The 22,066-nt window shown below is 36.7% G+C and overlaps 1 protein-coding gene across 9 annotated transcripts in view; it reads right to left on the minus strand.

Moving 5' to 3' along the window:
• DOCK3 (dedicator of cytokinesis 3) overlaps positions 1 to 22,066 on the minus strand; it is a 263,108-nt gene that overhangs the window by 134,121 nt on the left and 106,921 nt on the right. For 8 of the 9 annotated variants that reach the window (XM_070456013.1, XM_070456012.1, XM_070456015.1 and 5 more), the window contains 3 exons: positions 21,891 to 21,975; positions 15,394 to 15,435; positions 14,596 to 14,750 (listed from right to left, as the gene is read on the minus strand). In XM_070456013.1, coding sequence (XP_070312114.1) covers positions 14,596 to 14,750; positions 15,394 to 15,435; positions 21,891 to 21,975 — 282 coding nt within the window. Of the gene's footprint in view, positions 1 to 14,595; positions 14,751 to 15,393; positions 15,436 to 21,890; positions 21,976 to 22,066 lie in introns of those variants that run through there. The other variant, XM_070456019.1, reaches the window with a different exon arrangement.

Genomic DNA, 22,066 nt, shown 5'->3' on the forward strand with positions numbered 1-22,066 from the left:
ATATAGTCTAGATAGAGCAGAAGGGAAATTCCTTGTAAACAAAGAACTTTTTAAAGAAAATTGACCATTTCTTTCACTGTGTGTGTACAGACTTTGTAGTACATTGTATTAAAAATTTTCTCCAGCCTGATATTTAGACTCAGAACATAATTAAGAGATGTCACACACAGGAGAACAATTCCTGACCTTTTTCCAGATGAAAGAAACATACATTTAACCAAAGATCAAAGTCTATATCTAAAATGAAAGTTTCACCAGGTCTATCTCTAAGTGGATTTTCACTATATTATTTCAGAGCAAGATGTGATGCCTTGTCCATGTATATAAAAGCATGTTAAGTTAGCCTGGCCACTGAAATGAAATACATTTAGCTTCAAACTGTATTTGCATTCATTCTGTCTATATTTTCAGTTTTGGGTTAGAAAAATATATTCTTGTAAGCGAAAACTTTCAAGATGACAGATTATAAAGTGTTTCACTTAAATATTCACACATTGTCCTCTCCATCCATAGGGCACAGGATCATGGCTTTCTTTGTGTGAGAGAGAGTAAGCTAATTTTTAGTTTCTCTAGATCTTGTAATTTCCAGGGAAGATATGCATACTGACAATGAGAGCAGGGTAGGAAAAGAAACTGAAACTGACTGTCACCAGAGCCAGGGTACTACCTCCACTAATTCCTGCTGGGACTGACAGAAAATTCTGGAGGGAATGTTGGGTAGTGAGCTGGAGTCTATGTTCCAGACTCAGTTAAAACAGGTCAGACCATACCATGTGGCCTTGAGTGGAAGGACTGATGTGCAGGTCCTACACTGGCTGCCAGAGCTCCTGCAGATAAGCTCTAGTTGCACTGTAAGACATGACTTCTTTAGCAGAGAAAAGAAAAACTGTTTGATTTAATTAACAAAGTTCTCAGCCGTCATTTTAAAAGAAAATTTCTCTCTCGGGCTACCTGAGATTTTCTCTCTTTTGGGTAGAAAACCTGCCTCTCAGGCAGAGTCCTCTATTTCAATTACAGAAGCAGCTGATTTTCAAGAAAAAGTACATTCTATGCAAGCGTGTTTTGAATGCTGAGCCAACTCCAGGAGAGTAAGAAATGAGTCTTTTTAGCTTGCTTTGCACAGCATCCATGAAAAGATGGTTAACAAGTGCTTTCGCATGATAATCAAGAGAGGTTAAGTTTCTGAGGGCAACTTTGTATTCCCAAGGCCTAGGAGAAAAACCTGGCATACTGAAGACGCCTGAGGGAAAGCCAGTTGGGTTATAAAATCAATCATCTGCACTCAGAGGCTTCAGAGCACTCATAAACTCGCAGAGGGCCAGCAAGAGAATGAGGTATATTAAGAGGCACACCAGTAGAGAAAGAAAGTTAGTTAAACAATACTCCTCCTCCTGTGAATAAAGAAACTCACATAAAAGAAAAGACAACTGTATCCATAAAAAAATCAAATAAAGATCAAAACACAAATTCTATTCTAAAAGAATACCCTTTACACTATTTTGACGTAATTATTAAATAGATTAAGATAACAGTGAATCATAACATGTTTACAGAGAAATATTTTTTTTATTTTCTTTTTCAATAGAATATTTTTTTTAAACAAAGACGAGTTCCTTGTAAAAAGTGGGATCTATGATATTAGGGAAAGATATTAAGGATACTTAAAATTCTGGCCATTTACAGGCTTTGTCCTTTTCTTAAATCATTACCACTCAAAAGCAAGCAGATGTTTATTTTGGACTGCCAAGCCAGAAGGCTTGAAGAAGGGAGAAGCAGAAGTGAGAAATTTTTTTCATATTTTTCTCCTCATACAGAAAAACCAGTATTTCCTATAATTTTTATAACTATCTTTTCCTTAAGATTATTGCCAGCTACTTTAAAAAAGAATTACTACCAAAACATCAAGTATCTGTCAGTTCAAGGACAATTTTGAAAAGTTTTAGCCTTTAAAAAAATTTGTAATTATAATACACTATATGCATATAGACATACATGGTTTTTCTCCACAAAGTCAAATCATACTATACTCACAATTGTAAATTTGCTGTTTTCACTGAACTCATTAACTTTCATAAAGAACATGTTTATGTAGAAGTTTCCCTGATGGCTCAGGGGATAAAGAATCCACCTGTGATGTAGGAGACAGGGGATGCAGGTTCGACCCCTGGATTTGGGAAGATGCCCTGGAGGAGGGCATGGCAACTTGCCTAGAAAATTCCATCGACAGGGGAGCCTGCCGGGCTACAGTCCAAAGGGTGGCAGAGAGTCAGACACAACTGAGTGACCACGCAGGTACGTATGAGTCTCTGTTGTAGGCAGAACTCCACAATTGTCCCCTAAACTTCCCCTCTATAACCTTTGGGATTATAAGTATGGTGACTTCTAATTCCATGATCAGGCTATCTTATACAACACAGCTGACCACAATAGGGAGATTTGTGGGTAAACCTGACCTAATCCCACGAGTCCTTTAAAGGCATGGAATTTTCTCCCACAGAAGAGGAAGTAAGAGATTCTCAACACAAAAAAGACTCACTGCACTTTTGCTAACCTGAAGATGCAGGGTTCTACAAAGCAAGAAAGGCTTGTGGCCTTTAGGAACTAATGGCAGTTCTCAGTCAACAGTCAGCAAGGAAACAAAACCTCAGTCCCATAACTGAAAGAAATTGAATCCTGCCAACAACAACCAATGAACTTGGAAGCAAATTTTCCACTACAGCTTTTACATTACAACACAGACACTTTTTCAGCCTTGTAATATAGTGAACAAAGAACCCAGTAATGCCTTCTAACCTATAGAACTATGAATTAAAAAATGGGAAATTTTGAAGTCCATTAAATTTGTTGTAATTTGTTATGCAGCAACAGAAAACTAATTCAGTCCCTCTCTCACTTCTTTTCACCTCAATCTTTTCAAAGGTAACACTATTATTCATCTAGTCATCTATCTTCTTATGAACATTTTGCTATTACAAAAGTAAGATTTTTACACATATAAACACAAGTTTGTTCGTATCAGATTGGTCAAAGTATAGGCACACAATTTAAAAAATGTGTTCTATGATACCAAAAGCACAAGCAACAGAATAAAAAACAGATATAGTGGGCTTCATCAAAATTAAAAAGTATTGTGCATCAACATTATCAAGAAAGTGAAAAAGGCAACCTACAGCAAGGGAAAAATATGCAAAACGTATCTCTGATAGGCTTCCCTAGTGGTTCAGATGCCAAAGAATGTGCCTGCAATGCAGGAGTCTCGGGTTCGATCTCTGGGTCAGGAAGATTCCCTGGAGAAGGGAATGGCTACTCACTCTAGCATTTGTGCTTGGAGAAGCACATGGATAGAGGAGCCTGGTGGGCTACAGGCCATGGGATCACAAAGAGACAGATATGACTATATCTCTGATAAGGTTTTAGTATCTAGGAAATATAAAGAACATTTACAACTCAACAAAAAGACAAATAATCCAATTAAAAATGGGCAAAAGACTTGGCTACACATTTCTCCAAGGAAGATATACAAATGGTTAACACACACATGAAAAGATGCTCATATCACTAGTCATCATGAAAATGCATATCAAACCACAATGGGGGAAAACCCCAGAAAGCAGTAAGCACCAATGAGGATGTGCATAAAATGGACATCTCATACACTGTTGGCAGGAATGTATAATGGTTCAGCTGCTGTGGAAAACAGTTTGGCAGTTCCTCAAAAGTTAAACATGGAATTACTATATAATTTAGTAACTCGACTCCTAGATATATACCTAAAAACAGACAACAGGCCCTCAAGTATACATACAACATGTTCCTAGTAGCACTATTCACTGTAGCCAAAAGGTAGAAACAGCACAACTGTCCTCCAACCAATGGATGGAAAAAGATACTGTGGCATATCCATATAGTGAAATATTATTCAGCTGTATAAAGAAATGATATACTGACACATGCTACAACATGAACAACTCTTAAAAACATAATGGTAAGTGAAACAATCCAGATGCAAAAGGTCACACATTAAGAATTCCATTTACATGAAATATCTAGAAATGCTAAATTCAGAGAGATGAAACAAAGACTTGTAGCTGTCAGGGGGTGGAGGCAGCAGTGGGATGGGGAGGAGAATGAGGAACAACAGTTTATCAGGTTCATAGCTTCCTTTTGGGGTGATGATAATATTTTGGATCTAGCCAGAGGTGGCGGTTGAACAACCTTGTGAATGTAGTAAATGCCACTAAACTGTTTACTTTAAAATGGCACTTTTATGTTACATGAATCTTACCTCAATTAAAAAATGTGCTCCATATATTTTTTAATATTTATCTTTTTTCTTGATTACTCTTGCTACTAGTATGTCTTTTTTAAAGTTTTTTTTTGTTCAGAGAATTAGTCTTTATTTCATTGATCCTCTCTATTGTTTATTTCTTTTTTATTTCAATTTTTACTGGAGTACAGTTGATTTACGATGTATTAGTTTCTGCTGTATGTTTCTTTCTTTATGTTCTGTTATTACATTATTATTATATTTTTATTCTACTTTATCTTTTCTTTTTCTAGCACCCTAAACTGAAAATATGATTTATTTATTTTTATTCATCTGGGGACTACGGATTCACCAAAGATCTGGTTTCTTGACAACTGAAGTGTAAACACGGAGGAGATGCTCAGTAAAACTGAGGGGCACAGCAGCACATGGAAGTAACCTAAACGTCTAACAACAGATGAATGGATAAACAAGGTGTGATGTGTATACACACATACACACACATAATGGAATATTATTTGACCACAAAAAGAACAAAATAATGCCATTTATAGCAACATTGAAGGACCCAGAGTTACATAAGTCGGACAGAAAAAGATAAATATCATATGGTATCACTTTTTGATGGAATCTAAAAAAAAGGATACTTTTTCACAAAATATAGACTCACAGAAAACAAACTTAAGGTTACCAAAGGGGCAAGCAAGGGGAGGGATAAATTAGGGTTTGGGGTTAACATATACATACTACTATATACAAAATAGATTAAAACAAGGAATAGCACAGGGAACTATATCCAGTATCTTATTAAAAAAACTATAATGGAAAAGAGTCTGCAAAATACTATATATAACTGAGTCACTTTGCTATACACCTGAACACTGTAAATTTTCTATACCTTCAACAAAAAAGTTGAGGAGCACATGAAGGCATCCATTTGCTGACAAACTCTCAGGCAATATTGGGCAGTTTTTGGAAGCAGCTAAAGCAACAGCTATACCATGGTTCTGCCGTAAGGTTGCTCTGTCAATGGCAGTCTTTGATAGTACTTAAGGTCACATCTGACACTAAGTTTGGTTAGGGAATCTAAGGATTTATTCTGTGAATATCTTCATTTTTAAATTTAATCTCTGTGCAATAGTGTTTTCAAAAGTCAAATTGTTTTAAAGTGTTTTTGTTGTTGGCGGTGGTAAACCCTTCTTTAATCAAGATACCATAAACCATCAGTGGACTTCATGTCTTTTCCCAACTTACATGGTATTTGTTAAGAACACAGCATTGTGGCCCAAACTGGACACTGTAAATTTACCATTACTGTTGAATGAAGTGGTGATGAGGACAAGTTCTATTTAATAACCTTGGCTTCTTCATCCTCTGATAATTGCCAAAGAGTACACTGGTCCCAAAGAGGAATCTCATGGGGGTGAAGGAAATACACAGCCTTATATCTGTATCTTCCTCATCAGTGATGAAAAATTATCAGTCGTAATCTCTTGGAGTACATCTTTTTTTTTTTTTCTTTTTTCTTTGTCTGTGATTCTCTAATTAGACGTTTATTACCCTCTCTCATTGTATTCTCCATGTCCCTTAACATGTCCTTCATACTTTTCATCTCCTTTCAACATTCTGGATGGTTACACTCACTCTTGCCTAGAGAATCCCATGGACAGAGGAGCCTGGTAGGCTACAGTCCACAGGATGACAAAGAGTCGGACATGACTGAGCAACTTCACTTTCACTTTTCATTCAACAAACACTTATTGAGCACTTACTATGTGCCAAGCACTGTTCTAGGCACTTGAGTACCTTAGTAAACAAAAGACATCTCTCTGCTCAGGAAAGACAAACTGAGGAAACAGACAATAAGTAATAAACACAATAAATGACTAAATCATGAAGAATGCAGAAGGTGATAAATGTCATTGAAAAAAAAACAGGAGAGTAAAGCAATGTCTTCTGCTTTTTTTTAAAATTTCAAAAAAAGACAATCTTATTTGCCTATAATGTGATCACTGATTATCTTAGAAAATTTTGTTTCAGAGTATAAGTGAGTCAAATCCACATAAGGTTCATCATACTGGTTATGTGATGACATAGAAAATACTATACATTTTAGTAAGTCTTGCATTTATATAAGGTGTAACACTTGCTAGGAAAATTCACATCTTCCCACATTTCTCTTTTTCTAAATCATTTTATTGAGGTGTGACTGAGAAATAAAAAGCTGTATATATTTAATATCTACAAATGGATGAGTCTGGAGATAAATATATACCTGTGAACCCATCAACACTATCTAAGCCATGAACACAAACATAAGTTTATCATAAATATATCATCTCTGTAAGTTTCTTCCCATTCTGTTTATTATTATTTTATATTTGTAGTGTGAGATAAGAATACTTAACTACAGATCTAAGCTCTTAGCAAATTTTTAAGTGTGCAATATAGTATTAACTGTATGTACCATGTGTAAATGATCTCTAGAATTTATTCACCTTGTATAACTGAAAATTTGTATACCTTCACTAACACCTCTCATTTCCCTCTGTCTCCAGGCTCCAGAAACCACTATTTCACTCTCTCTTTCTTTGAATTTAACTATTTCAGAATCTTCATTAAGTGGTATCATGTAGTATTTGTCCTTCTGTGTCTGGCTTATTTCATGAAGCACGATACCCTCCAAGTTCATCCATTTTGCTGCAAATGGCAGGGTTCCTCTCTTTTTAAAGGGTAAACAATATTCCATTTTATGTAAATACTACATTTTATTTATCCATTCATTCACTGTTAGACACTGAATTTGCTTCTTTGTTTGGCTGTTGTAAATATTGCTGCAATGAATATAGGAGTGTAGCTATCTCTCTGAGGTGCTGATTGCAATTCCTTTGGATATACTCCCAAAAATGGGATTGCTGGATCATATGAGAGATCTATTTTCTATTTTTTGAGGAATCTTCATACTGTTTTACATAGTGACAGCATCAGCTTACATTACCAACAGTGTACAAGGTTTCTCTTCTTTCCACATCCTCCCCAACTTTTATCTTTTAAAAAAATTAGATAAATTTGACATAATACATTTTATAAACTTAAAGTATACAGTGTGTTACTTTGATACACATATACTATAATAGTAATATGATTACCACTGAAGTAATATTTATCACTTTACATCTTTATAGTGCAGTATTACTTTCATTAATTATATTATGCTTAATTCTCTATGGCTTACTTACTACTTGATACAAGTTCATACCTTTAAACACCATCAATCTTATCCCCCACCCCTGCTCCTCCATCTCCTGGTAACCACTATTTTACTCTCTGTTTTTTCACAGGTTTGACATTTTTAGATTTCACATATAAGTGATATAATACTTACTCTGTCTCATTTAATTTGCTTAGCATAATGTGCTCATTTCTTCCATACTGTTGAAAATGCCATATTCTCCTTTCTCGTGGCTGAATAATATTCCATTGTGGATACAGAAAACATCTTTTTATCCATTCACCTACTGATAGGCATTTGCATTGTTTCCATACCTTAACTGCTGTAAACAATGCTGTGACAACATGGGTATCCCAGGGGGCACCAATGGAAAAGAGTCTGCCTGCCAATGCAGAAGATGTAAGAGACACATAAGATGCCCTGGAGGAGGGCATGGCAACCCTTTTCAGTATTCTTGCCCTGGAGAATCCCATGGACAGAGAAGCCTGGCAGGCTATACAGTCCATGGGATTGCAGAGTTGGATGCGACTGAGCACACATGCATGCACCACACTGTTTTAATTACTGTAGCTTTGTAATATGCTTTGAAATAAAAAAGTGTGATACCTTTAGTTTTGTTCAATTGTTTTTTCTTCTTCACTGGCACTTCTTCCCAATCTTAAAGACCTCTTTTATTACCTGACAGCACACTGCATGTCAGGTGCATAAAATGTTTTTCTTAATGACTGAAATATTCCCATGTTTTAGATAGCCTTAGATAGCTTTCTTTCTGCACACAGAAACTACTTCTATGAAAATTACTATCTTCATCTGTGACACCTTGCCTGCATCCAAGATGCCCCCACCACATGGCCTGAGGTTTGCACAGCTATCACTTCAAACTTAACATAGCCCAAACTGAACTCATCATTTCTTTCACTTGGCTGAACTTAACAATTATAGTACCACTCTATTTGTCTCTACAGTAAAAAACCATTGAGTTATATGTTTTAAAAAGAGAAAGAAAGGAGATAAGAGGAATAACTAAGTTTGTTGCTGCACTGAGTTGACCATTCATTCAATGAGTAAGCATTGAATACCTACCAAATACCAATATTCTCCTAGGTTCAAGGGATCAGTTTGTGAATAAGATTAACAAATCTCTGTTCTCATATAAAACAGATAAATAACAGTGACCTACTATATAGCACAGGAACTGTACTCAATACCTTTATAATATATAAATATATTAAATATATATAAATATATATAAATATATATATAATTTATATACCTTATATATTTTTAATATATTATATATAATATATATTTTATATATTATAAATATATATATTATATATTATATATATAATATATTTATATATTAATATTATATTATATATAATTATATATAATATAAATATATTGTATATTATATAAATATAATATATAAATATATAAAATATAAAAATATATAAAAATATAAATAAACCATTATAATAACCTATAATGAAAAAAGAATTTGAAAAAGAATATAAGTAAAAAAAAGAAAAAGAATATAAGTGTGCTTGTGTGGATATATAGATATATACATCTGTGTTTCACTGAATCACTTTGCTGTACACATGAAACAATATCGTGAATTAATTATACTTCAATTTAAAAAATAAAGAAAAATTTCAAAAAAAACACCAACCCTCTGCTTTCATGGTGCTTACAGCCTAGAGACAAGACACAGACAATAAAAATGGTAAACAGATAAACTATTCAGTATACTAGATGGTAATACATGCTTGGGTAAAATAGAAAGCAACGAAGGGATTGAGAATATTCATGTGTATGTGGGAGATGATGATCATGATGGTTTCAGTTCTAGATAGGGTAGCCTAGATAGGGAAAAGCCTGAGAGGGTGACATTTGAGTAAAAACCCGAAGAAAGTCAGGATGCAAGTACCAAGAGGCTATCCAAAAAAAGAGCAGGTGCAAAGAAAGGCCCTAAGGCAGGAAGATGTGTTGAGTTTTAGGGCACAGCAAGAAGGTCAGTGTAGAGTGATCAAGGCGGGGAATAACAGGAAATGAAACTGTGTGTAGAGTGATCAAGGGGGAATGATAGGAAATTAAATTATAGAGGTGATGAGGCTGGGACCAGATCTTATATGGCAAGATGCTCTTTCTTCTCTAATCTTACTATTAAGTCCCCTTATCCTGAGGCCTTATCAACTCATATCAGCAACAGCTTCCAACTCATCTCATTCATTTTCCAGTTTAACTTCTACACTGCCTCTGGGATAATCCCAAACCACCACATTCAACATGGCAGTTACCTACTCAAGGAGTCAGAATGGTTGTCTAATGCTTCAAGTCTAAATTAGTCTACAGGGTTTTCAGGGCTGTCTTTGACCTATTTTATCTTAAATCTAGCACTTATTCCCTAATTATTTACTGAGATCTTTCTTTCTTGAAGAGACTATGAACAAAGAAGGTAAAGAAACAGATTTAAGACCTGGACTTAACTATCAACATCAACTTTTTCTTAGCTCTAATAGCCTCTTCCAATTTCCTATATATACGCATTCATATTTTTATTATTTGTAACTCAAGCTTTTGGGCTTCTTGTGCTTAAGTATCTTCTCTTCTTGAACTTACAATAAAATCCAAAATCTTTCTATGGCCATAAGGCCCTGCATCATCTGGTCCCTGACTATCTTTTCTTACAATGTCCTTTCCTTTTCTCACTCACTGTATACCAATGATGACTGCCTCCCAGTTCTCTGAATGTACGAAGTTCTTCGCTGCATCTAAACCTTCTTCTGCCTAGATCACATTATCCACTCTTTTTTTCTTTACTCAAACATTAAGCCTTAGTTTGGATGCCATAAGAGCTTCCTTCCCTGCACTCCAGTATACATGAGTTTTCACAGCCCCATGCATGCTTTTCCTTTATAGCATTTATGACAGTTTTTAAACTTTGTACTTATTCATGTGACCATGTATTCAACAGTCTCTCTACTAGAAACAGTTAGTCTCTCTACTAGTTCATAACCTCCAGGAAGACAAGCATATTTCTCTTGCCCATCCCAGTGTACCTAGCATCTAAAACAATACTCGGTAGATGCTTAATAAATATCAGTTGAACAAACAAGTTAATACCTTATCTGGATATTGGCCACTCTTTTTCAACTACTTTCATTTTCTCCAAGAACCCTTGAGGTCTTCTCAGTCTCTCAAAGACCCATTTCTTCCCTGACTTCTTTTCCTTTTTTTAAAAAAATAGTTCCTCAAATGTTGAATTCAAAACCCTGGTGACAACTGACCTAGCTCACCATGAAATAAAAAGCCATCTCTCCCAGTATATCGTTGCAAAGCTGGCTGTATTTCTTTCCCAAACCATACAACTTAATCATAAATATAAATCAGTCTAAAATATAATTAATTAGAAAAAATATATAAAACAACCAGGATTTGGATAAGACTTCTCATTTTTTTTCAGCTTGACAAGTTCTATAAAAACTTCTCTCTTAATAGGTTCCATTTTTTTGTTTGTTTTTCCCTGGCTTCTTATTGTGCTTAAAGTCTTACCACATGTCAATAAGTCATCTGCCCATCTTACTTTTCCACTCTGTTTGTTTGGTACTTAAAATTGGGAATAACATGTTTTACATCTTTTAGGAATTCTGTAATGCCTTGTTCAGACCTGTTTAGCAGCAGAGACATTTCTTTTTCTTCCTCTAAATCCCCAGCAGGTATTGCAGGGGCCCACAAACAAGAAAGCCTCAGTAAATGCTTGCTATACTGTTCAATTACATGAAAATTTCTTGGGTTCACAGGAGATTTATTGGTACTTATTTGATGGATGGACTTATTCATTCATTCAATAACTACTTAACGCTCCAGTATTCAAAGTTCTATGCTTGGCACTAGGGAGAAAATGGAACAAAAGACATACAAGGAAGCTCCCATTCCAGTGGAGGAAATCTATATGCATGTATATAATTACAATATAATATCTGGTAATGGGAGAAAGTTAGGTGCAGGATGACATCATGTGCACAAGGAAGCCCCAGGACTGATTCTATTCATAAATAGAATGAGGGAGGTTTCATAAAGTTGAGTTGTAAACAATGAACAGGAGTTTACCAAGCCAACAAAGGTAGAGAGGTATGAAAGAGCAAGGCATGTTTAGAAAAAGCCAAATAAGTCATCAGGAGATAAGGTGAGAGAAATAGGCAGAATTACATTATGCTGGGTCTTTTACGCCATGCTAAGTAACAAGGGTTTTTAAGGCTAAGTGGGAGCTGACATGAACAGTTTTCATTTTTAAAAAAGAAGTATGGCAGTGGTGTGGAGGATAACTTAGGGAAGGAAGACAGATTCAGGGAGTCTATGTTGGGGAGAAACATGAAGGATCTGGGGTGACAGCAAGGATAAAGCGAGGGCAGTGATTTGACTGGCATTAGGAGACAGATGTTAACAGGATACAGTGATTAATTGAGAAGAGACAGAGAGGAGATAGAGATGCAGGAGCCTAAGAGGCTCCCTAAGTTTCTGACATGGATCTCTGAGCAAATGCCTTTCACTTGATTTAAGGAGAAAGTATATGTGTGAAGAAAAGAAAATGAACGCCGTTTAGGAATGATGATGGATGTCTGAAGGACACCCAAGGGCATATGTCTGGTAGGAAAAAATAAATGAGGACCTGAAGCTCAGGGGAGACGTCTTAATTAGAGATTTAGATTTCAAGGCTAAATATTTATGATTCTGGAATGATGAAATGGAATGAAAAATAGAGCTACCAAGGCCCTGCCAGCTGCTGCTTCTGACCTCCAGCAGACTATCCAATACTCATCAGTCAACATGTATCAAAATGCATGATGTGGGCTGGCAATCTGTCATTCACTTTAGCCCCTCTAGATTTGCCTGTGAAACCAGCAATGAGACTTAGAGGAGAGGAATAGTGGGTCTTTAGTTTAGCTAATATCTCCTGTACTCTTTGGCACAGAGGGGAGAGTGTTCTGGCACTACTGAACACGCGCACCATGCGACTGGAGACTAGACTAGAAATATCTGAGTGGAAAAACAGTCACTCAAGGAGTTGTCTTGAGGAGAAGAAACAAACCAATTGCTCTGTACCAATTCTTGGTACATCTGATGTGATGTATCTCCCTAGTCTCTTGCAACTTCTGACAATTGCTCCGAGAAAAGTAACATGCAATCAATTTGACAACTAATCATAATGAAAGCAGAATTATCTGATAATACCAGCTCAGTGACCTAAAAATTTTAAGACCTTACATACTACACAAATCCTAATGGAAAGAAAGAAAGAGTGTTTATTGATTAAACCTAGGTCTAAAATCTACCTAGTAGTTCACTCTTAAAACTAAAAAAGTGTATATTTTCAACTAAGAAGCTTACAGTTTTATTATGTGAATCTCAAGGTGGTATAGTTCTCTAATATGTAGGGATTTTAAATGACCTAATAATTTCCAGGAACTCTAAAACAATTTTTTAATATTTCTTCTTTTAAAATGTTCTGTTGTTTCTTGAGACTAAATTATAAACAATAAGTCCAAAGATAAAACAACTGCATGGATTGATGATTCTACGTGAATTACAAACCAGAGCAATGGGGTACCTCGACTGGGTTTGAGTCTTTTCTACACAGTAGATCCAATTAAAAAAAAGTACCAGGCACAGGCACTGTGCGTGGTGCTAGGGTCATAGAGAGAGAAGACATAGTCCCTGGCACTCAAAGATGACAAATACTGTGCTCTGGTTTTCAAACTGTCACCCCTGGACTTTCAGTGGTTTCACAGGGTACTCACTAGATAGGGGCATGGACACTGTAAGATTCCTATTATTTTCCCTTTCAACAATTGAGTAGTTCTATTTCATGTCTTTCATTTATTGGAACTCCTCATAGAAATTAGCTTGAAGAAAGGATTCTTCCATACACAAATATAAATAATACAGTTTACAAACCTCTGGTATAGTGGAAAAATAAGAGCAGTGAGAATCTACTGGGATACATACTGGGAGCCACTGGTGACAAGGCTCCACATGCTCTCATCAGTAAGTGTATCATTTTACTCCCATGTCAAAGTGAAACACAGGGCTTTGGAAGGAGGCAGGCACGGCAGGATGGTCAAGATTAGAGGTACCAGGGAACACACAAAATAATTGCTGTTTTTGTACTCTGTTATAACTTCCATTTTAAACTTTCTCAAATGTATAGGACGCAATTGGAAAAGTAAAACAGCTCTTTGCAAATCTTAAGTAAAACAACAACCACCACCCATAAAGCAGTCTTATCACAGAAAGTTCCCAACCAATATAGAAGTATCCCAAGATTTATTTTCTCTCTGCTCTACTTCGAATATAACCACAAAGAAAAGCTGGGGCTCCCCACAAAGGTCTTCTCACTGCATCAGAGCCTTGCTGAACTGTAGAGGAAGAGAAGCCTAGAACTGCCTTGATTTCTCCCTACCTTTCAAGGGGGAAAGCACTGCCACAGTGGCTCATGCTTAAGGGCCTCACTGCTCTGTCAAGACACACGGTCTATTGCATGTCAGCCTCTTTACGTGGCTTCTCCTCCAACCCAAGGCAAAAAGGAATGATGGAGTCAGTACAACTTTTCCTTTTGTCCAGAAGATGCTCTCCCTCTTACAGCGCCGGGCTGAAAATGAGGGCTGGGGCTACCCTCAGACAGAACAACATTAGCCTATTTCCTTGGGAACACCCTCTCTCAAACGCAGCAAAGTAGAGTCCAAGGCTTCCTGCATTCAAGAGCAGGGTCTCTTTGCTGAATTTGCTTTGTTCTATGTTTCTCCTTTGTGTTTTCTCTGGCACTGAATAGACAGATGCATCCTCTTCTTTCCCTGAGCTGGTGATGGCCAAGACTGAGGGGGAAATAGGCACAGGATACAAAAGAGGTCCCTTGTGACTTCAGGGATAACTGGATTTGAAGGAAAACCCTCAGCCAAATAAGAGTAGGTTACTTCATCTTGTTTTTTCTCCTCTGTACATCTATCTTCTCTGAAGTCTAGAGATGCCCATGATCCAGGACATAGCATTTGAAAACAGTCTCAATCTCGCCAGAGCTTCTAGCGACTTTTACCTGATCTGCTTGCCTTCTCTCATATCATATAAGGAAAAGAAGACATCAGTATCTTCCCCAATGGTGTTGTAGGTGAGACTCTTCAGACTGAGGAAGAAGTGATGTGGTACTGGTATCCGACAGCTTTCCCCATGACGTGGGCGCACTGTATCCACCTAACGAGGAAGGCAAAAGACAGTGACTTCTATTTTAGTCATTTATTATATTGACCCTAAATGAAATGAAAATGAAATGACTAACTCTCCTCATCTTGCTGAAGGGGATCATGTAAGAGAAAGAGAAATTAGAGGTGTTGTCTCTGCTAGTAGCAGGTGTTGTGTTAATATGCTTGGCTTGAGGCAGGCAAATACACAGCTGGGAAAAGTAAACAGAGTGAAGGAGATATGGGAACAGTAATTCCAGTTGATGAGTGAACTCAAAATCTCCGCCAGGCCACATACATTCTCCAGAGAACCACTTTCAAAGTGACTTCTTGGAGATGCTGTCACAATCCTGATGTACTTGGTTTACACTGTTAGATAGTAATAGTTACCATTCTAAATACCATTTTTATTTTCTCAGACTGATTCATTTTAGTGTCTCTGTCTATTTCATTTCAATTGTGCTTGTGTAAATTTGCACAGAGGAGTAGAGACTAGCCAAGTTTGCTAGGAGATCAGAGTTCCTTAGGTCACAATAAAGCAGTCAGTGGTTTAAAAAAAAAAGAAGTCAGTAATTTCCTGGTGCATACCTATTTTATAACTTCTCAAAAGAAAAAATTCAGGGAAAAGACTGGGAGGCCTGTCTTAAGTTGCTTACCTGAGATGTGCTTTGCTGTACACTCTGCCGGCTAGATAAATGCTATGGAAAGAAAGAAAAAGATCAACTGGGAAAGAAACTAACTTTTGTTGCCACTTTAATTTTTTAATTGAAGGATAACTGCTTTACAGAATTTTGTTGTTTTCTGTCAAACACCAAGAATCAGCCATAGGTACACCCATGTCCCCTCCCGCCCGAACCTCCCTCCCATCTCCCTCCCCATCCCACCTTTCTAGGTTGTCACGAGCCCCTGTTTGAGTTCCCTGAGTCATACAGCAACTAACTTTTTAAAGCACCTTCTATATGCTAGGCATTCTGGTGCATAGTTTACATATATGATCTCATTTAATTATAATAACCTTGTGAGACAAACGTCGTTTGACAGAGGCAACTAAGGCTTAGTATAAGGAAGTGAGGTGCTGAAGATTTCACACAGCAAGAAGATGGCAAGCCTAGATTCACACCCAGGCCTTTCTAGCTTAGAGCAATCAGCCAGGTCACAGGCAGGTGCTCGATGCCGGAGTTTCGCTTCACAACTGTCCTCTCCACACGCTGTACCATGTCTGCGCTGTGTGACCCAGCGTCCTCGGGCTCTCCACTGGAGGAGGCGGAGCCTTCAACCCCGAGAGGCTCCTTCCCAAACATCCCTTCATGCTGCTCCTCTGCGGCTGGCTGAAGTCAGCAGAAGCAGATTCCAACCCCAGCTACACGCACTTGCTTGTGAAACTTCAGACAAATTGCTTATGCTCTCCAAGGGACAATTCCCCTTGACTATAAAAATGAAATAAAAGCTTTTACTGTCCTCCTCACAAGGTTACTGTGAGGTTCAAATGACATAATGGGAAGCAGCATGACACAGTAGTTAGCAGCCTAAGTGCAAGAGTCAGAACTCCTGGTTAAACCCTGACTCATGCTTTCCTCATCTGTAAAGTGACGATGGCATTTTGAGCTGAACCTCACAGGGTCTTGTGCAGGTTAACCCAGCACAGTACACACTCTAAATGGCTGATCACTGTTAGGGTCAGTTAGTATTCTTCTTCTTATTGGTGGTGTTCTTTGTAATTAGTTCTTATAGAAAAGTCTGCCACATTCAGAAGTAAACCCTGAATGCCAGGAAGAATAGTGGGTTCGCCATTCTTCAGGTCCCTGGTCTTGGCAGACTCAGCAATGAGAGTTTCTATCCTGCTTCCTTCTGGCCCCCAGAGGCAGTGAGACAGCAATGCTTTGGTGGACTGTTTCATATCACATGGGTAAGAACGGCTGCTAATTAGGATGGTTTTGTTCTTTTACCAAATATATTTAACCCTTAATAAAACTGAAGTACAATTAAATATTAAGTGCATCTCACTAGCTGTAGCAGTTATTAAATATTCATGTGCATTATTAGCTATAGTAGCTAATTATTATCGACTATTAATGTTCATCCATGGGAATACATGTTCCCATGATACATATTAAGTATAATTAAAACAGATCGCCACCAGCTGGAGAAGTCAGCACACAGAATGCTTATGTACAAAAGAATACCCCATATATAAAATAGGTCACAAGAAAGCTTTAAAAAAAAAAACAGGCTTTCAAAAAAAAAAGAAAAATCAAGCTTTCTATGGTTTACTGACCCATATCCCACTGGGAAGGAAGTTACTGGCCTGAAACTCTTTCCACTGCTTTATTTTTAGGGGCTACATTAAGTCATTCTTCTCAAATGAGTTTACTGACTAGCTCTTCAAAGTGACTACCAATTCATAATCATTAATATTCAATTGTAACTACATATGGGAGTTCACAGCTAATTTCAGTGTAACTCATCCTGGTTGACAGTAACAGACATCATCCTAGGCTTCAGAGGTATCAAATCTGGGAAGAACTCTTCAACCGAGTCTGAAAGCACACCCATGGGTGGCCAGAGAATGGCATCAGAACTGGCATTTTGGAATGTCTTTCTTGGCACCATAAGGAGAAACCACTCCCCTGCTGTCAGGAAGCAGTCAGTTGGCCAGATAGTACTTCCCTCTTCAGAACCATCATCACCTGTATTAGAGCCCTAACGTATTATGTTCTCATGTCTGCTACCCAACTCCAGATTTTGCCCTACCAGTGCACGAAGTACCTATCTTAATCATCTTTATATCCTAAGTGCAATATACATACAAAATACATGTTAATTAAAAATGTATGGACTACTTTATTGCCTCTGCCAAATTTTACCCCACAGAGAAGTCGGTTTTAGCTCTTTGGAGTCTCTGGTACATTAGTTCATGAAGGTCTAACTACATGGTGGGGGAGGGGAGTGCAGCTTGAGGCATTCTATTTAGTTGAATAACACAATTAACTGCCTGCTACATATGCTGGGAATTGTGTTAGATACTGTGAGTCTTACAAGGAAATGTAAGACACATATATCTGGTCAGGATCACCAACGAAATGATGCTTGATGGTTATAATAAATAATCTAATCAATTGATTTAAATCTAGAAATAGAAGTATAAACATTGATCTTTAAAAAAAACATTAATTGATTAAAAGTTAAATAGCTCTAAAGGCTTGCAATAAAAAAATCAGCCCTCCATTCACCCAATCCCATTCCCCAGAGATTAAGTAATTTCCAGTCTTTACTGTGTTTTTTTCTAGCATTTATCATATATTTCAAAATGTGATATTTATACTGCTCTTTTTTAAATCCAGTCTGAGATTCATCTACTGGCTTCTTATGGTAGCTGAAGATTTTCACACTTGTTTACATCTATTTCCCTTCATCTGTCTTCCCAGTAGCTCAGAGATATGGTTAAAACTTGTTTATAGTATTATAACTTTTATATATAGTTCACTTCTGAGCCAAGGAATGTATTTCAATTAAATTTTCTTTCTTCTACTACTTTATGATTTTATACTGGATTGATTTAAATTATAGGGTCTTTTCTACAACCACCTCCCTGCCCACAGCTCTATAAAACACCTTTCATTAGGAGATCCCACCTGGCTGCCCTCTTGCTTTACATGGACCAGTTACTTTCTAGGTCTATCACACAACTGTCATCCTGCACCTTCCCACTGATGTTAACCTACGAATTCTTTGCCCCTCCTGTTTGAATTAGAATCTCTTTCCTGGATGGGACATTTAAGCATCTTTTCATTTACTTCTTCATTTCAAATAAATAACTCATTTCTCTGTTGTTTCCTGAAAAGGGACCAAAGAAAGAGGTTTGAGATTTTGAGCAACCAAAGTTTTCTTTAGGCTACTTCCCTACTTGATGGAGTGTGGCTGAGTAAATACAGAATTCTAGGTTAAATTTTCTTTTCCCTCAGAATTTTAAAGGCAATTGCTCATTATTTTCTAGTTTTCAATATTGCTATCAGGAAGACAAATGCTATTCTTACAACAAATCTTCTAGCAGGTGACCTATTTTTCTCTCCAGAAGCTTTCAGCTTTAGTGAGCTGAAATGTCACTATTAAGTGATAAATATTTAGGCTTTTTTAATATAAATACTCCTATCTATAAGTTCTGGGAAATGTTTTCTAGCTTTATTGATATATAATTGGCATAAACATTGTATAAGCTTAAAAACATATATTGTGGTGATTTGATTCTATATATATGTCAAAGTGAATACCACAACAAGGTTAGTTAACACCTCCCTCATCTAACATTTACCCTTCTGTTGTTGTTACTATGGTGAGAACAATTAGATCTACTCCTTGGGTAATTTTCAAGTATATAATGCATTATTGTTGACTACAATCACCATGCTTTAGATTCCCAGAAATCAATGCTTTCGTAACTGGAAGCTTGTACCCTTCAACCAAAACCTCCTCATTTCTCCCATTCCCTAGCCCTTGGCAACCACCAATCTACTGTTCGCATGAATTCAGCTTTTTTAAAATTTCATATACAAGTGAGATCATAAAGTATTTGCCATTCTCTGCCTTACTGCACCTAACAACATAGTGCTCTCAAGGTTCATCTAAGATGTAAATGGCAGGATTCCCTTCTTTATTATGACTGAATAATAATTCCACTCTATATATACACCACATTGTTCTTACCCACTCATCCATCAATGAAGACACAATTTTCTTCCATGTCTTGGCTACTATGAATAATGCTTTAATAAACATGGAAGTAAAGCTATTTCTTTGAGATCCTGATTTCAATTCCTTTGGCCCTATCACTGGAAGTGGGTTGCTGGACCATACAGTAGTTCTACTTTCTATATTTTGAGGAACTTTCATTCTATTTTCTACAGTGGTTATAGTTATTTTTATGTTTTCTATCTTTCAACATTCATATTAGAGTTATATATCACCATATTAACAGTATTGGAGTATTGTGAATTCGACTATATACTTATCTTTACCATTGCATTTTACATCATCATATGTTTTTACGCTACTAGTTAGCATCCTTTCATTTCAGCCTGAAGAACTTTCAGCATTTCTTGTAAGGCAGGTCTAGGAGTGAAGAACTCCGTAGCCTTCCTGTGTCTGGGAAAATCTTCCTAACTCCTCTGTTTCTGAAGGACAACTTCACTGGGTGAAAAATGCATGGTTGGCAGATTTTTTCTTCTAGCACTTTGTAACATCTTACTCTCTCCTGGCCTGCAAAGTTTCTGCTGAGAAACATGCTGTTAGTCTTATAAGGGTTTTCTTATAAGTGACACATTTCTTTTTTCTTCTACTTTCAAGATTCTCTGTCTCCTTCACTCTCCACATCTAATTGATCATCAAAATTTATCTGCATTCTCCATGGTATCTCTTCTCCATTCCTATTGCTGCCTAGCCATTATTTCTTGTCTGAATCATTTCCGTAGCCTCTTTCCTCCCTCATTCCAGTCTTCTGCATTTTATACTGTCTCGGCATTTAAAACCCACATCCAATCATATCACTCCATGGTTCTATCAGACTAATAGTTCTATCAGTGTGGGGTTTACAAAGGCTTGCATGATCTGGCTGATGTCTCTTTCTTGGTTTTATCTCACAATTGTTAACACGTACTTACATGTCAAAGTTACCAAATATCTTACAGTTTGCTGGAATTACTACTTCCCTATGCTCTGTGCCATTTGGGGATGTCGTTTCTTTTGGCTTGTCTTTCTGTTGAAGCCCTGCTCATCCGTCAAGACTCATCTTAAGTATCACTTGCTTGGAAGCTTTAATTGGAAGTTTTCATTGATTTTTCCCAGCCCCAGGATGTCAGTCACTCCCTCTAACAGTAGGAGTGTATATCTTAATTATTACATGCAGCTCATAAACATTGTTGTTTGTGGTCTATCTGATCCCACTAGAGTAACTTTTAAACATTGGGACCATGCATGGGTTTCAGAGGCAACTATCAATTCCCTAAAATTGAGTGTAGAATTTTGTATGCAAAATCATACTTGTATTGTCCTGGGAAGAAATATTATCTGATCCTCCATAGCCTAGAAAGAGCAACCAATATCCTAAATGGTGATATTCTTAAGAAAAAGAATGTCATGTTTATCTTTAATTTCACACCTATCACTTTATGACAAATGAACACAAATGCTTTTGTATTCTTATAAATATACAGAAGCAATTGATATGTTATTTGTATATTTTATTTAGGCAAATTTTCTGTGGTCCTTGACCAAGCAACATACTTTGCATTCTCTGTGTTCCCTAAAAATATTACATTTTCTTAACAGAAATTTGTAATTTTTTCTAAAACTTGTAATTCTCACCAATACAGTCTCACCTCAAATATATTCTCCTCAAAGTGAGGCTTGACCCAGTCCCTTAGTCTAAGCTTAATAATCAACTGAGATTCCTTATGTTTATTTGTTTTACTTTAAAATTTCATACCTTTGTTTTAGTTACTTCTTCTGACTCAGCCTGCAAAGTGTCACCCACCCTGGTCATCAATCAATTCAATACACTTTTATAATAACCAACAAATAGTTAAAGATTTATCTTAGAAGTACTGGTACACTGATAAACAACATATATATTCACTGCATATATATTCAATGAACTATATTCAATACCTTATAATAACCTATAATGGAAAAGAATCTGAAAAAGAATACACACACACATACACACATAAAACTGAATCACTTTGCTATACACCAGAAATGAACACAACAATGTATACCAACTATAACTCAATAAAAAAATTTTTTTAAAGAAATACTGGTACTTTATTTATTTAATCACTACATTAACTAATAACTGGCTCTTTTCAGCTTCAGTATCTTCTCTTTTAGTAACTTCTTCATGCTGAAGGAGCTCTCTTCACCAGCAAAACCACCTGAGAAATGACCCCAAGACATCCCAGTAAGCCCAACAGTCCTACATAGTAATTCCCTGTAGAGACTGAGTATGCTAGGTACTGTCCTGATAAGGAAGACCCCCTTAAATACACTTGAAACAAAGGTGAATGATTTTAGCAATATTGTTTCATAATGTAATTAGAGATAATAAAAGAGAAAAAAATTAAGTGTGCAGGAACAAACTACCCTGTGTAATATTTCTTACCATTTTATAGAGATCTGAGACACTGATCTGGTCTGAATCCACTACTTCAAAGTCCTTTCGGGGTACCAGATCCAGGCCCAAGTGCCTAGGAAAGAGAAAGACCACATTCAGCATGCCGACTCACCTCTCTTTATGTGCCTGGAAGCCTATGCCAGCCATGACCTTGTGGATAGAGG

Source organism: Odocoileus virginianus, chromosome 26 (genome assembly GCF_023699985.2).
Source record: "Odocoileus virginianus isolate 20LAN1187 ecotype Illinois chromosome 26, Ovbor_1.2, whole genome shotgun sequence".
Lineage (NCBI taxonomy): Eukaryota > Metazoa > Chordata > Mammalia > Artiodactyla > Cervidae > Odocoileus > Odocoileus virginianus.